This window comes from Rhipicephalus sanguineus, chromosome 2, assembly GCF_013339695.2.
Source record: "Rhipicephalus sanguineus isolate Rsan-2018 chromosome 2, BIME_Rsan_1.4, whole genome shotgun sequence".
NCBI classification, from domain to species: domain Eukaryota; kingdom Metazoa; phylum Arthropoda; class Arachnida; order Ixodida; family Ixodidae; genus Rhipicephalus; species Rhipicephalus sanguineus.
The window spans coordinates 91,138,523-91,154,489 of NC_051177.1; the positions used below are offsets into that span (position 1 = coordinate 91,138,523).

At 47.8% G+C, this 15,967-nt stretch overlaps 1 protein-coding gene across 2 annotated transcripts in view; it reads left to right on the plus strand.

Moving 5' to 3' along the window:
• The window catches only part of LOC119383363 (uncharacterized), a 305,608-nt gene that overhangs the window by 281,862 nt on the left and 7,779 nt on the right, over positions 1-15,967 (plus strand). For both annotated transcript variants that reach the window (XM_037651457.2, XM_037651456.1), the window contains 3 exons: positions 3,783-4,239; positions 4,516-4,745; positions 15,082-15,415. In XM_037651457.2, the coding sequence (XP_037507385.1) occupies positions 3,949-4,239; positions 4,516-4,745; positions 15,082-15,415 (855 nt within the window). In that variant the 5' untranslated portion in view covers positions 3,783-3,948. The remainder of the gene's footprint in view (positions 1-3,782; positions 4,240-4,515; positions 4,746-15,081; positions 15,416-15,967) is intronic.

Here is a 15,967-nt window from a genome sequence, read left to right on the forward strand (position 1 = left end):
AATTTCACCTCCTCCCCCTTCCTCCCCGGAAGAAATTTCTGGTTACGTCCCTGACCCTCACAGTTAAGAGCCTTTGTATCAGTGCTGGGCAGTATCGAAGATACATGTATCTTAGATACTATCTTAGATACTTGTTGGGTATCTTGTATCTGTATCGCGATATGTCTCGCAAGACGTGTATCAGTATCTGTATTTACGATGCATTGAAGAATGTATCGTGTATCTCAAGATGCAAGATACTGCAATCGCACCACCACCGGACGAAACAGTAAACGTTGGCCGATCTCCGCTTCTCAAGCTGGTACTGCTGCTACTGTCACCAGAATATAACTAAAGACAGTGACATATTATTTCACCTTTACGTCAGAGTTTTCCAGCGAAGATAGACGAAGAGCTCCGAGCATTGGCGAAGCAGAGTCACGTGGTGGCGCTCGCGTCATCTCGAGAGAGAAGCGCGCGAACGTCTATGCCTAGCCGACATTTTCTTTCCTGGCTTTTTTCTTTTAAGTTTTATCAGTGCTAGGCACTTGGCCGTTCCTGTGCCGCGTGCTCCAATGCGTGCGGCGTTTTTCGCACACATTCTGATGCCGCTGTAGTGTCGTTGTCAAAGTTTCTCTTGCATATCGTGGCTTTCACACATCGGCGATTTGAAGGATTTCGCGGATGTAAGTTTCGCTTGCATGCGATGAGATTGACTTATACGCAAATAACATTCTAACAGCTACAGCACCGTGCACCGGTACCGATGCCTGATCTAACAGAACAGGCATCCACCTAACCAAAGTTACCATGGCGTAAGTCTCTTCTTTTATTCAAAGAGTTTTTAAAATCATAATTAAAATCATAACCACAAAATGATAAAAAAATCATACGCACAAAATCATAAGCACAAAAAATCATAATCACGTGTTTAAAATCATAAGCACAAGTTCTTTCTTAACTGTCCTTGTTTTCCTTCTTTTCCATCCCATACATTACCTATGTCTCTCTATCGTTTCTTTTTCGGTCTGCTTACTGTAATATGTCTTTAATGTGCTGCCAAGGTAAGCTCTTTGCTTTATTCTTACTTTTGAACTGTCTGCATCATTTGTGCTACTGTTTACGTACTTATATTCCACTTGAATTTACTATCATGTAAAGGCGATGTTGAGAACAAATTTATTATTATCCGGGCGTGCCTAGGGTACACAGTAACAAATTTGCTTACTGCTAAGTAAATTAGCGAAATTGAGTTTTCATTATGATAGCCATCTTAAAGTTAGCAAAGGGATTCGAGAAACCAAATGCTCCATTTTTCTCATGAGCGTCCCGAAGAGCCGTTTTACGCTATTTTCCATAGGCACTGAATTTTCTTTGGTCTTACCTTAAATGCCTAATTGTCATACCTATTAGCTGTTACTCGCCGCGGTGGTCTTGTGGTTATGGTGCTCGACTTCTGGCCCGAAGGTCGCGGCGGCCGCATTTCGATGGAGGGAAAATGCTTGAGGCTCGTGCGCTTATATCGAGGTTTTAGAACCCCAGGTGGTCAAAATTTCCGGAGCCCTCCATTACAGCGTCTCTGATAATCATATCGTGGTTTTGAGACGCAAAACGCAACGATTATTCTTAGTCATATTATGCGCTCCTAAATATATCACTAGTTCTTGGGGTGGCCGTCTGTATCGTGTTTCTATACTTATTCGCTGTGTTTCATACGGAACTGCTTTTCTATTTTGCTTAGATATGTTTGTTTTCGTGAGTATTCGGAGCAATAAGTGCTAATAGTGTTAATAGCGGAGGCGTCCTGCGGCACTTTGTACAACTGGACAATACGTCTGAAAGGTTACTGGGCTGCACTTGTCCTCGGGGTCGTGCACCTGTCCGGTGATCCGCTATGGCGAAAAACCAGGGGCGTAGCCAGAAACATTTTTCGGGGGGGGGGGGGGGGGGGGCACCTCCTTGATCTGAAATGGGGGCCGGGCAGGCAGATGTGATCGAGTGCCATTTCGTGGTCTCTATGCCATGGCAAAAAGATGGGGGGGGGGGGTCATGGGCCTGGTGTGCCCCCCCTCCCTTGATACGCCGCTGGCGGAAACAGTAATACGTTTATGGGCAAGGCAGAACTCCACAGCGGTATTTGCACTAGAGCTGTGCACGGGCCGTATTTCCGAGCCCCAGCCCGGCCCGGGCCCGCTGACTTTCTCGAAGGCCCGCCCGAGCCCGACGGCAAAAGGCATGCGAGCCCGCCCGGCCCGTCGCGACGTACGAAAACACAATCCCGGGCCCTGCCCGGCCCGGCTTTTTGAAGGTTCGCTGCAAAACCAATCAGCGACGTACTAAGCACATCATGCTGTACGCCAACAAATAACGTAATAATTATTCACGTGCATATAAAAAATACTGTGAGACAACGGTAAACGTTTTACGTACTAACATGCAACAAATATTTTATTTGCATTGCATACCTGCGACAGCGCGGCACTTTTGCTATACAAGTAGACGGCCTCATGCCAGCAACAATGGAGTTCGCTCGCCAAAGGCGTCACGTGTATGGGGTATGCCCATGCAAGCGTCATCTTGCACGAAGGCGATCTACGTCGGGTCGCTCGGCGCTGTCGCGTGCATTTTCATTCATATGGGATTTGGCCTTAAATCTAACGCGAACAGTCGCGCGGCGCCGTCACTAGCTCAGATGGTGTTACTTCTCTGTTTGTCGGAGTGCAACAGAGGCAGTGCTTTACCTGCTCCCCTTTTGTTTAAATTAGCGAATGGAAAGGAAAAGCGGTAAAGTGCGGTCGCGGAAAAGGCGCTGTATGCGTGCTGGAAAACAATTCCCGCTCATTCTCTATATTTCGGGCTTGAGTCGGGCTTTGCGCCGGGCCCGAGCCCAGCCCGACAAAACTCCAAGTAGCCCGAGCCCGGCCCGGGCCCCAAGTGAAAATACGTCGGCCCGCCCGAGCCCGGCCCGCGGGCCGGGTCGGGCTCGGGCTTTCGGGCTACACGGAGCCCGTGCACACCTCTAATTTGCACCATCGTGCAGAGGCTTCTTAGTGACGTTCTTGTAAGTAGATGGCAACCCGCTAGCTGGTCGGCAAGCGGAGCAGCGACTCCATCAATTACAAAAGCGACAAGCAAAAACTGCTATCAGCGAAGTGTATAAAGATCTATTATGTTAAGCAGCTAAAGAAGCGCCATCAGTTGTTTCGGAATGAAACTGACATAGCTTGAGCTAGACGTACAAATCTTTTGAGATACCAACAGATTACATTCAAATGAAACAAAATTGCTCGCAGTTAATAAATTTTCGAGAGACAATTGTTGCGTAAAGGCCTTCAGTGCTACATTATATGGATATATAATAACAAATTTGCGAATGTATCGAAGTATCTTAACATACAATTGGAATGTATCGTATCGGATACAATCAGTGTTTTAGTATCTTGTATCTGTATCTCAAGTACTTCTTGCCTAACTATCTTGTATCGTATGGCGATACAATTTCAAAGTATCTTTGCCCAGCCCTGCTTTGTATCGCATTATCGCAGTTTATTAATTCTGTCATGTCCTTTTTAGGAGAACGTTTTGTCGGGCAAGTTGGTAGACGTTCATAATTGATTTTAAGGCGCAAAGGAGGACATACACAAGATAGAACACGGGACGGATCGCCTCTTGTGTATGTCCTCCTTTTCGCCTTAAAATCAGTTATGTCTGTCATGTCCATTTGTCATGTCTCCATGTCGCTTTCACGACATGCATAGTTCTTGTCCAGATCCCTGCTCATTGGCAGCGTTTGTTTGGCGCAGGCGAGGCCTCGGCATCGGCATTGGTGGCGGCAGCTTCCGCGGCTTCCTGCTGCGGCGGCGGCGATCGGCCAAGGAAGGCGCGGCGGCGGCGGCGGCCGGTCCCGGCGGTGCGCTGGCTTCCTCGCGCGGCCACCACCCGCAGCAGCCGCCCGTAAGATGCGCCACCATGAGCAGCATCGGCAGCGTGGGCCGCAACGGAGGCCTGATGGCCAACGGCATGCCCGGAGGCGTCAAGAAGGACAACTCCTCGCCGGCCGTGGCCGCGGCCAACGGCGGCACGGCCAACGGGCCCCTGCTCGAGACCACCACGGTCAAGAAGGGTCTTCTGTGGCAGCAGTGGGACAAGTTTTTCAGTCGCTGGAAGGAGCGCTACTTTGTGCTCACCAAGGACTACTTGGCGTGCTTTAAGAAGGAATCCAAGGTCGGAACCTCCGAGATGGGTGGATTCCTTTACAAGGCAAGCCCCTCTTTCTCCCTATGCATATAGCTGGAATGCAACATCAGTGGTCATGGGCCGCCATTATCGTCAAAAACCTGCATGGTCATAACCTTGCACTTTAGACAATGACAGGACAGGTCCGTCTGACTAAGCGTATTGGGCAGACTTGTCGCCTCCGTCAGATTATTGAGGGGGGGGGGGGGGCACGCTTATGTCTCTATGGGTTCGTGTATTGGCATCCTGATTCGTGTGTTTGGAAGACGAGCTGACCCTACGGGTGTGTATCTGCTGCAGGTGAACTTGGCAGACGTGGAGGGGCTGCAGTGGGCCGACAAAAAGCGGACGGGAGTTATCGCCCTTCGGGTGGGCACCGAGGGCCAGCTCCTGCTCTGGACCAACTGCGGCCTGGACGACTGGATGTTCGCCCTTAGAGACGCCATCGGTCGGAGCAAGGGGCGCAGAGAGGCCCTCCGCAAGGCGCATACGCTCGGTCCGCAGTTCTACGACTCGGGACTCACCAAGAGGTCAGTGTGTGATGCCGCATTGTAGCGTCAGTGCGAGACCGCATGTGCGGTCTGCCCGTTAGGACTGGTGGTAAAGGGAAGAACCCAATGACCTGGCACGAGTACATGCTACGAGAAAAGAAAGAGATGAGCCTAACGACACACATGTGCGATTTTCTGTGCTCTGAGTTGGGATTGGGGATAACTGGGCATGGCGTCGCAACAGTGTGGGTAAGGGATGATGAAGGGGCAAGGCGGGGAACCTGTACCAATGCACATGCGCCGTTTGCTATAACCTGATCTACAGGAATGATGGTATAGGAATAAGTGATAGTATAGAAGAATGATGGACTGTAAAGGGAGGACACAAGCCACGCGCGCAAGCGTAGATGCACATCAAGTATTTGTGCAAAGCCCAAACTTCTGCTCCTTCTCTTTCAGTCCTCTATCTCCTTCCCCTGAACGATCTCTCCCTCCCTCTCTCTCTTTCTCTCTCTAAATTTTGACTTATGAGTTTTGCGCAAACGTGTACGAGTACATACGAAGTGTCAAATATCGAGGAGTTCCTCGACGAAGTAATCTGAATTTATTTCCTCAGCGTGGGATATAGAGCTCCTCCCATATACATTGCACCATAAAGCACCGAAGAAGTCTATCCACATTTGCGAAATCTTTTCTGTGCGTCGCAAAAGTGAGAAAAGTAGCGACAACTCGCGTCTCGCGAAGCAATATGCTTGCTCCATGCCTCGATGTATGCGAAATAGATTGCCCGTCGAGCTGGCGCACGTCGCTTGCTCGGCATTATATCGCGCGTTAAACCTTCTTTTCTCTTCTCGAAACATTCAATCCCACACACTGTTGGATCCAGCCATATATCCACGTCGCTGTAGCTGCCGTCACTCCGAGGGCTTTGTAAGACTGGCGATTGTCGCAGACTTCTAATCCATCCTTACGCTGGGTCACCGACACGGCCCGGTCAAGAAAACATACACGCCCCTGAGTGTACTCTGCCGCAACGCCGTCTTGGAATAACGTTGCAACACCATACGGTGGTGTACTCCGTACAGGATGGTTGCTGCGAAAGTATTGCAGGGGGAGACGAACGAGCTCAAAGAGTAAAAAAGCAAGAAAGAAAAAGTAAGAACGCGTCGTATGGGAGTTCGCCAACAAGGTTTGCGCAGTGTGTCGCCATCGCGCGTCTTTTTGATCCTCCTGCCAAAACCGCGAAGTTCCAAACTCGACAGCGTTGCGACACCACCGCAGCTTTGGAGACGAAGAAAGAGAGAGAGAGAGAAAAAAGGGAGAGGCTTGCATGATAAGAGGGTTGCGCCAGCGTTGCTGCAAGAGCTTGCGACGCTTTTTTTTTTTTATTCGTTTGTTTTCCGAGTTTGAAATGCAATCTGTCCTCCGAACCTTTCTTTCAAAATTTTCAATCAGAGCTTTTTGAAAAATGCTCGAAGGATCACCGGATGGCACGACGTGTAATAGTATATATCGTTTCGTCTAAAGATCGTCGAGCGAAAAAGACGTGGTCACTCGGGCCAACGAGATTTACGACGTTCTCGAATTCCAACCCAAGCGTTTTTGACTTTGGACGCTTATGAAAGACGACGTAAATCACGTAGTTAAGTAACATGGTCGCCTTTGACGTTTTACTGCGCAACGTACATTAAACCATGCAGCATTTAGAGACCATGAATAAAGACGGCCTACAGAAAGTTAGAAAGCCAGATGTGGACGATCAATAGAACGTGCATATTTAGCGTGCCATCGGCTGAGGTCAGCGATGTAGTGTGCGATGTTACTTCATGATATGGCCACGGTCAGATGTAGTGACATCGAAATTCCAGCGTATTGTTGCAGGCTAAAGATAGCAAAAAAAAAAGATGAAAAATTAAAAATAAAGTACGGTGCAGTTGCGGGTAGATCATGAATTATGGAATAGTTACACAATATCCATAAAAATGACGTCACATTTTCAACACAATCGCTCGCTCGCTCAGACGGCGAACAGCATTAGCATTTCTGCCTGTAGCAATATGCACGACAGGCAGCGTTTCTCGCGACCCGTTTTAATTACCGGTGTCTCTGGGCGCCTCTAGGACTATGTTTGCAGCGTGTAACGCAGCACTTGCATATCCGTATACTGCTGGTAATTATCGTTCAGAAGCAAGCTACGAGTCTCGGACTAGAATGAACTGTGAGCAGGTCGTATATTCTACAATGCTGCACTGCTAGCTGCTAGCTGGCTTAAAACGCGCGCTTGTCTCGTAACTTGACAGATGACAGCTGCAGGGGGCTCTTGGCCGATGCTCAGCCTTCGCACGAGGCATCCCCTAATGAGCTTTTGACTATGCATCTTTTTTCCTCTCCGTGTATGTGTGTGTTGCGACACTCCAGCAAATGTGGGCTTGCAGCAACCTCACGAGAACGAGAGCTTCCTTGAGTAGTTAATCACTTTATTTGCGTGGCGGTGCATTGTATCAAGACATGCGCCGAGCGCTGCACGTACGTGGCACAAGGTAGATCGTGATGTAGAGCGTCTGCTTTGAGCTTTCGTGCTTTTCGCGTTCAGTAGCCACATGTTCCCACGTGGCTGCTGAAACAAGACTCATAAGCGCTTTGTATTGTTTCTTCTTCACTTCCCCGTCTGTAGGCGTTGTAACCTTTCTAATATGCAATACCAACCAGCCCACCAAGCCATTCTCGTGAATGTTCCAATGAACCTGTGCACGCTAAAGTTTTAATGCTATATACCGAACACGTATAACCAAATATTTCGGCAACAAAAATTAATACTAATTATTTCATGCATGCAATTCACGCTTTGAATGTGCTTACACTCCGCAGAACGAACGTATCGCATTTCACCGAGCTATAGTTACGCGTCATAGCGCAATAAACATCTTGACGTACACCACGGTGCTGTATACCACATCCGCGCATGCCATTCTTGACTCTTACAATGCTACAATGCGGGCTTGTGTGATGCTGCATGCGGTTCACATAAGTCAACGTCGTTTCTTTGGCTTCGTGCTCTTGTGAGCTATCGCGTGCGTGCCGAAGGTCCGTGCTTGCGCCTATCTTCGCTTTCCGCGCCGCACCGGCACGTCCTAACCGCCGCCTTCAGATCCAATGCCTCGGCAGCCTCGTTCAGCCACCGCTCGCTGTTCGGTGCCTTGCACGAAATGCGCTTCTACAGTGCCGCACGCGATGTGCCAGCTTTGGCAGGACGAACCGGTGGAAGCACGGAAGATTGAAGCTGCGTTGCCTTCGCGTCAGAATGGATGACGCACGTTCCCGATAATTTTTGAGTAACCGACCGACCCACACTCGAAACAATGAAGGCCTGAATCCGGTTTCCTTATGCGTTTCCAAACATGCAAATACGAGGCCTCAGCAGAAGCCCTGCAGCTGTTAGCTTTCACATTCCACGCGCGGCGTCTAATTAAATGCGCAGTGTGGTTAGAATGAAAGAAAGAAAAAAAAGAAGAAAGGGCGGCAAATGGGCAATAATGTACAAATATTTGTGTTGTGCTACAATTAAAGAAAGGAAAATGGATAGAGAAAAATATTTTGATCTTTGCGCTAAGTCGCGCAAAGCTCGACACAGCGAAGCACGGGCTCGTCGGTGCTCATGCGTGGCTTCCTCCACGGGAGTACGCACTTTCTTAGGACGCCCCATGAGTCCCTGGACACGATCGGGCACAGCCAGGCTGTGCACTAATAGAGCGGAGGTTGCGCACGATGTCTCCGTCGGTGGACGTGAAGAAGAATTTTTTCGTGAAGAATTTTTTTCGGCAAGAATTCTTCTCTTTCTCTTTCTTTCTATCCTTCTTTTCTCTCTCTACTTCTTTCTCTCTATTTCGCTGATGTTCTCTCTGTCTCGCTTTCTTTTTCTTTCTGCATTTCTTTCGCTCTGCTTCTATCTTTCTCATTCTTTCTGTGCTACGCTTTACTCTCTCCCCTCCTCCTTTCCCTCATCCTCAGTGTCACATCTCTCCTCCTCACGCTCACTTCCCTTTCCTGGACCCCTTGATACACTATACTATACGAGGCTATGCTATGCTGTGCTAGCGTGCCTTGCTGTGCTAGCGTGCCTGGATAGCCGAGTAGTGAGGACGCTCGCCTTCGGATCGAGGGTACACGGGTTCGAATCCCGCCTCGTGAAGAAATTTTTTTCAGCAAGAATTTTCTCTTTCTTTATATCTTTCTTTCCGTCTCTCTATTTGTTTCTCTCTTTCTCTCTCTCTCTCTCTGTACTCGTTCTCAGGGTTATTACAGGCCCCGCCGTCCACGCCGTAGCTGTGAGTAGTGGGATTTGCCCTAATTCTGTGGCACTTGCCCGTTCATGATGATGATAGTTTTGCGGCAGAGTCGACACCTTACGGCCGGCTTAGTGCGCAAACGGGGCAGCGCGTATAATAAAAAGTTACACCATCTCCCGATAAAGGGGACCATGAGGCGATGCGAAGCAGCGTTTCGGCATGTCGAGCCCGCGTTTCAGAGGGGGAGTGGAGCGGAGGTGTGTGGAGAGGGTTTGCGCATGCGCAGTAAAGGTGGTCACGCCGCACACCACCACCACCACCGGATTGAACTCCGCCATAAGATGCTTCGCATCTAATATAGTTAAGGTCGATTCCACGAAAGATCGAAAAAGGGTGTATATTTGATGTTTCCGATTTTCCTGATAATTTTGTATGTTGTGCACATATGACTGCACAGCACGAAATCGCAGTTCGTTTTCAAATAAAAATTTTTTTCAACACAGCAAAATTCGACAAGTGTCGCCGGTTGACGACGACCATTTTACGAAGAATGCGTTTTCGTAACTTCGGAACCATGCTGGCAGCTACTCAAGCTGCATATTACAAATATCTTTCTTTTTGGCGGAAGTAGAAGTAAAGAGGAAATAGCTCTTATCATTTCATGAAATTCTGAGTAAATTATGTATTTTTAAAAATTCACGAAAAACGCTGCGTTTTTGAAAATCAGTCAAATTTGGGACGCTATGGCTACTTCTGTGAACATCTTAGCTTGTTCATATTTGCAGTATGAATAGGCCTTTATGTGAATAATGAACCTCTGCATTTGTATTTCTCTAATAATTTTCAAAGTAGTAAATTTTCATGCTCGAAACACCAAAAAGAGAAAAGTGCTCCTCCATTCAAAAATCTATAATAAAAAAAACCCAATCTCAATTTTGTTCAAAGTCCCCCAAAATGTTCTCAAAGGACTGCAGAATGATATTATGAAAAAACATGTTGCATCATTTTTGTTAGAACAAAAGCAGAAAATGTCAAACATTGTGTTTCCAGAGCGTGGTGGCCACTGCGTAAAGGACATCTCTAGTAACAAGAAAATACAGTAACACGTCTTTTTTTCTTCTCTGAGCTTCGCTAAACAACAGTAATGATCTATGGTCGGAAATTGGGAACTGTTTTGTAAAGAAAAAGACCGTTCAAATTAAATGCATTCGCGTGGTTTGCGACTTCACGCCAGTGTTAGACATCCCTCAGTCCACAGTAGGCACTTTCAGTTGTAGCCTCTTTTCTTTCATCTATTTCAGTTGAGTATAATTCATATCTTGAGTGCTAAAGAACGCATTCCCTCCATGCGTCTCTTATGATGATGTGCTGTGCCAGAATTGAGAGATTGGTATAAAAGCCAAGGTCTCTTCATGAATGGAAATGAATTTCTGGAGAGCGGTCGCCAAGAGGTGTGGTTTTTGTTGACCCAAATGTGTACGTTGTCAAACCTAATGTGATCAATGCAGAGTTTAAAAAGAATCGATTACGTGAAGATTGGTGGCAGCAGTTCTGGCCACGGACAAAACACGTTTTGTTTGCATTGCATCTGCTTTGTTTTGCATATCCTTCTTTCTCTTGAAGGAGTGCTGGCAGATCTGGTTTCCCTCTTGAATTGAGCGCGCATCCTGCTTCATGACCCTCCGCAAAAGAGTCTCCACCCGATATCTTCTCCGTAACGAAAATTCTGCTGCAGCGGAATTTTCTTTTTGTGCACCATGAGGCAGTCCGTACAAAATCTCGGCCATGGCTATAACGCCTACCCATAGGCTAGCCACCTTCAGAGCGTAGGATAGTGATCGCATCAAAGTGAAGCACAATTTGGATGCTTAACTTCTATCTCAGGTGGTGTTTGGCTGACTGGCACAGCCGTACTCGTTGCTGTCGTCTGCTCAGGCGGGCGTCCATCGCGCCGCCCTTTGCACCTGTCCGCCTAACGCATGCTACTCCGTTTACACGAGTGCTTGTAGCGCGGGCCACACGATCCGCCACACGATTCGCCCGGTGCGGATCCAGAGACCGGGCGGGAGAGCGACGAGCGGTGAAAAATGTATCGTGTAACCAACGCAATCGACACCCCAGCTTTTTCTCGTGCATAGCGACAAAGCCTGGCAAACAATGTGTGGCTGCTGTGCTTAGGTTGCACTGCGGTACTCGCCGTTCACCACAGCCGCCATTTGCGATTTCTCACATTCTTACAATGCATGATCGACTCAGCTACACATATTTCGCGTTTAGCTTCGTTACTTTTATATAAGCGCATTTACTAAAAAAAAATTATCCAGAGGAATGAAAATGTCCGTGCTGCCCGTCGACGAATAATGTAAGTGGTGTCGCAAATGCATTTAATTGGAACGATCTTTTTTTTTCTTCACGAAACAGTTCCCACTTTCCAACAATACATCATTACTGCTGTTTAGCGAAGCTCAGAGAAGAAAAAAAGACGTGTTACTGTATTTTCTTGTTACTAGAGATGTCCTTTACGCAGTGGCCACCACGCTCTGGAAACACAATGTTTGACATTTTCTGCTTTTGTTCTAACAAAAATGATGCAACATGTTTTTTCATAATATCATTCTGCAGTCCTTTGAGAACATTTTGGGGGACTTTGAACAAAATTGAGATTGGGTTTTTTTTATTATAGATTTTTGAATGGAGGAGCACTTTTCTCTTTTTGGTGTTTCGAGCATGAAAATTTACTACTTTGAAAATTATTAGAGAAATACAAATGCAGAGGTTCATTATTCACATAAAGGCCTATTCATACTGCAAATATGAACAAGCTAAGATGTTCACAGAAGTAGCCATAGCGTCCCAAATTTGACTGATTTTCAAAAACGCAGCGTTTTTCGTGAATTTTTAAAAATACATAATTTACTCAGAATTCCATGAAATGATAAGAGCTATTTCCTCTTTACTTCTACTTCCGCCAAAAAGAAAGATATTTGTAATATGCAGCTTGAGTAACTGCCAGCATGGTTCCGAAGTTACGAAAACGCATTCTTCGTAAAATGGTCGTCGTCAACCGGCGACACTTGTCGAATTTTGCTGTGTTGAAAAAATTTTTTATTTGAAAACGAACTGCGATTTCGTGCTGTGCAGTCATATGTGCACAACATACAAAATTATCAGGAAAATCGGAAACATCAAATATACACCCTTTTTCGATCTTTCGTGGAATCGACCAGTTGCAAACGGTCGCTGAGACAAGTTGGAATCGAGAACGCGGTGCGCGCACCCGTCGGCAATGGCACACTTGATTCAACAGGAGCGTTTTATGCTTCTGTCTCCTGTAAATTCCGTTCGTATAACAACTGCGAGAAAAATGTTGCCCCGGCTGACGCGGCACTCGCTCCGATAAGAAGAAAGTAGAGCTGGGAATATACCGAAGATCAAATCACAATCCACGAGGGACCTTGTGACTGGTGTAGCATGACGCAGCTGGTCAGAATTTCCTTTCCTTTCTTCACTGGTTCGTTTCCTTTGCGACTGACGTCCTAACTTTGCGCCAACATCTTCGTTCAAGTTGGACCAGGGGCCGCATTTTCAAACAATCGCCTCCCTGCGTTTCCATTTCATCTATTTCTCTTGTGACAATCAGTGTCGGTGGCAAGGTCGCTTTGCGTGATGTAGAATTTCGTGTGTCCAATGACTGAAACGACTTACTGGCCCGCCTTTCCTCAACCAGCCAATCAGCACGCATTGAAAGCGATATTATGGCGATACCTCCAAAAATTGTAGTTTCAAAGCACAACCCTTGGGCCTGTATTCACAAAAAAAAAGTCTTACGCTACCGTTCGTAAAAGAAAATCCTAGCCGGTCCTGGTACTGGACATCTTATTAGCGAAGGCGGTTAAACAATGGCAAACAGTACGAACGTAAATCGTTGTGAATTCGGGCCTAGAATATGTTACTCTCGCACACCCGTCTAGAGCATGCTCACTTAGGCCGGTATTCACAAACCAACCTTATTCTTATCTCGCGTTTTCCTTATCAGTCTTGTGCCTCTATGCATTTGATAAACAAAGTAGGCCGGTATTCACAAACAATTTTTTAGTTATCTTTTACCCTGTTACCGTTTTTGTGCCCTTATAACGCACGTAGCATGTACAGAAACTTAAGGAAAACATCAGATAAGGATAAGGTTGGTAAGGATAAGGTTGGTTTGTGAATACGGGTCTTAATCTCGACCTCAATCACCGGCCATCCGCGCTGCGGGCACTCGTCTGCCGATGTTATTACGGAGCAGTTGACGACAAAGTAAAGCGACCAAAGGCTGCATGATGCACGCAACGATAAGAACAGGCTGAGCGTTATCGCGGTTAATCTTTCATTATTTCGACCATTTGCCTCAGTCTCCATCAAAATACGGCCGTCCCCGCTGCAAGGTCTGTTCCTTATACAGCATCAGGAAACTTACAGACGCGATCCTAACATAAACACATGCAAGCGCTGACTTTACGTCCTCGCAAACGTCGTCACGTCGCTGAAAGTTTGTCATTGCTCTCTTTCTGTACGATGTCGCTTTGTAATTTTCGGCGCCGTCCCGCCCTTTGCGATAACGTTCTCAAACTTTTTCGAGTTCATCAAGATCTTATCGCTCTTACGCACGCGGTGATTGTAAACATCAAGACTTCAGCCGTCGGCATTGTCGCTGTACAGCGCTTATCAGGAATAAAAGGGGGCACGGCGTCTTTTTGCATGTTGCCCTTTGATCTGAGCGCGCATGGAAACACGCGACGCTGGATTTAGGCGTGCCCCTACTATAGGTTCTGGTCCTCGCGTGCCGCCATGCCGTACCCGAAAGGCCGGGCTCGGCGAAAATTTTCTATAAAGGGCGTGGGAAGGTCCTTGCCGTGCGCACGCTGACGGTGGGGCGGGGATGAGTTCTCGTGCGCAGCTGGCAGCTCTCCCCTTCGCCGAGTGCGCACACGGCATGGGCGACGCGTTGCGTGAAAAGCAGAGTGTGAACGTCCTCCCAGCGACCTCGCCAGAGATTTAAATAAAGATCGCTGACACGCGTGTGCGGTGCCCTTTCGCGTTGTCCGGAAGAGAATTTCTCGGTATGCGGCTGAGGAATGTATCCTACGTGCTATATATAGTCGTTCCATGCTGAAGTGTGTACTCGGGCCTGACTGAATCGGGTCAAAGTTTTGCGAGGAGTTTGCGTGACGCGCGCCGGCGTGCGAGGCCGTTGCAAGCTTGACGATGGTTTGGTTAGGGATTCCTTCCGCTCTCTTGCCGTTATCTCTTTCTTACTTTTCTGTCTCGCCTTACCTCTTCCCCATTGCAGAGTAGCGAACCGGATATTTATCTTCTGGTTAAATCCCTGCCTTTCCTCATTAGATGTATCTCCCACTCTCCTTTCGCACTAAAGTAATGCAACAGTGCGTGTCCTGAGCGATGTTGAAATTGTTGCTTCCGTTATTGAAATAATATGGCTAACACGTACTCTGATGTGCCGAACCTTATATGCACGCTAAAGAGCACCAGGTGTTCAAAGTTAATACGTAACCGCCCTCTATGAGGCATTCGCATTGCATCCGTATTACATTATGAGCACAAATCTAAATAAATAAATAAATATGTCAGCAAATCAATCAATGAAGTGGTCACTCTCTGTCAGCCATGCACTCGGTCACCGAAACAGCGCAGCGCAGCGTCTCGTCCCATTCCCTTTCTTCATCCGCGTCCCAGTTTACGCTGCTTTTCTTTACACAGTGTGGGCGTTTATTAGGCACATCTTCGTTCTCCATACATGTTCATCATCATGTAGTGCTCTTCGTCATCGGTCGTGGTTACTCGTCTTGACTATGACCTGTGCCTCGGGTGTGGTCGCTTCGCCGTGTTTTCGGGGCCTAATGAAGGTCGCACTGTCTGTTGCGTCACAAGTGGTGGAGGTGATGGGTACGCAGCTACATGCACCCACAAGCCCATCTATATGTACCGCTAAAGCAATCAATCGATCAATTAACCATCCAATCAGACTCCGCCTTTCCCCGATTAAGTGCGTTGTAGATACTCGACCCTTATACCCTGACCACTCGCAGGCAAGCGTTGCTGCTTCAGCACACGCTGACCTCGTCGGAGGCACAGTCCCCGTCTTCGTCGGTGCGCACGTCCACCTCGTGCGAGCTGCGCTCCCTGGGCGAGCGCACCCCTACGCCCAGCCTGACGCGCCGGGCGCAGAGGATGTCGGTGGCCACCGAGGCCAGTGACAGCGGCGGCAGCCTGGCGCCCGGTTCCTCCAGCGTGGACTACGACACGCGCTCGGTGCCCTGGTCGGCCCCGCTCGGACCACGGCCCACGGGCTCCTACAGCTCGCTCATCTCGCTCGGTCAGCGCTCCCTCGGAGCGCACCGGCCCTCGCCACGGTCCCTGCAGGTAAAACGTCGTACATCTTGCTCAGACGCGAGCTAAGTCACCTTCTTGAAAAGTCAACCAAGCTTTGACTGCAGCAAAGGTTACGTAACATGGTGGTCAGCGAAGTGCAGGTACTAACTTGTAATCACTTGTCACAGGATTGTGGAGTCTTGAATTGATCAGCAATGATCGAATACAGGAAGCCTCGACATCATGAAAGCCAAAGTTTTGATAAGAGTGTTGTTCTTTGTCAGAACGTTGCCTCCGCTTTTAAGAATACCTTCTTCGCCCTCTGTTACACAACGATTCATGTTCAAACAGCCCTTCGAGGTGCGTTTTCAGGGCACAATGTACGCAGCTATCTTGATTGCGAAAATCACGTGCTTGAAAGTGAGACAACTAAAATTGTGTACAGCGCCAGTGATTGTAGGTTCCTACCTATACAAGTAACCCATCTACGTTAGATAATAATTTCTGGACATATCTGAAGCGTTCTCTCAAGTAGACATGCGTAGGTATTGTGTCTGGTAAAAACTGCGACGCCATCTTTTTCTCTCTCTTTCTTATTCCCTC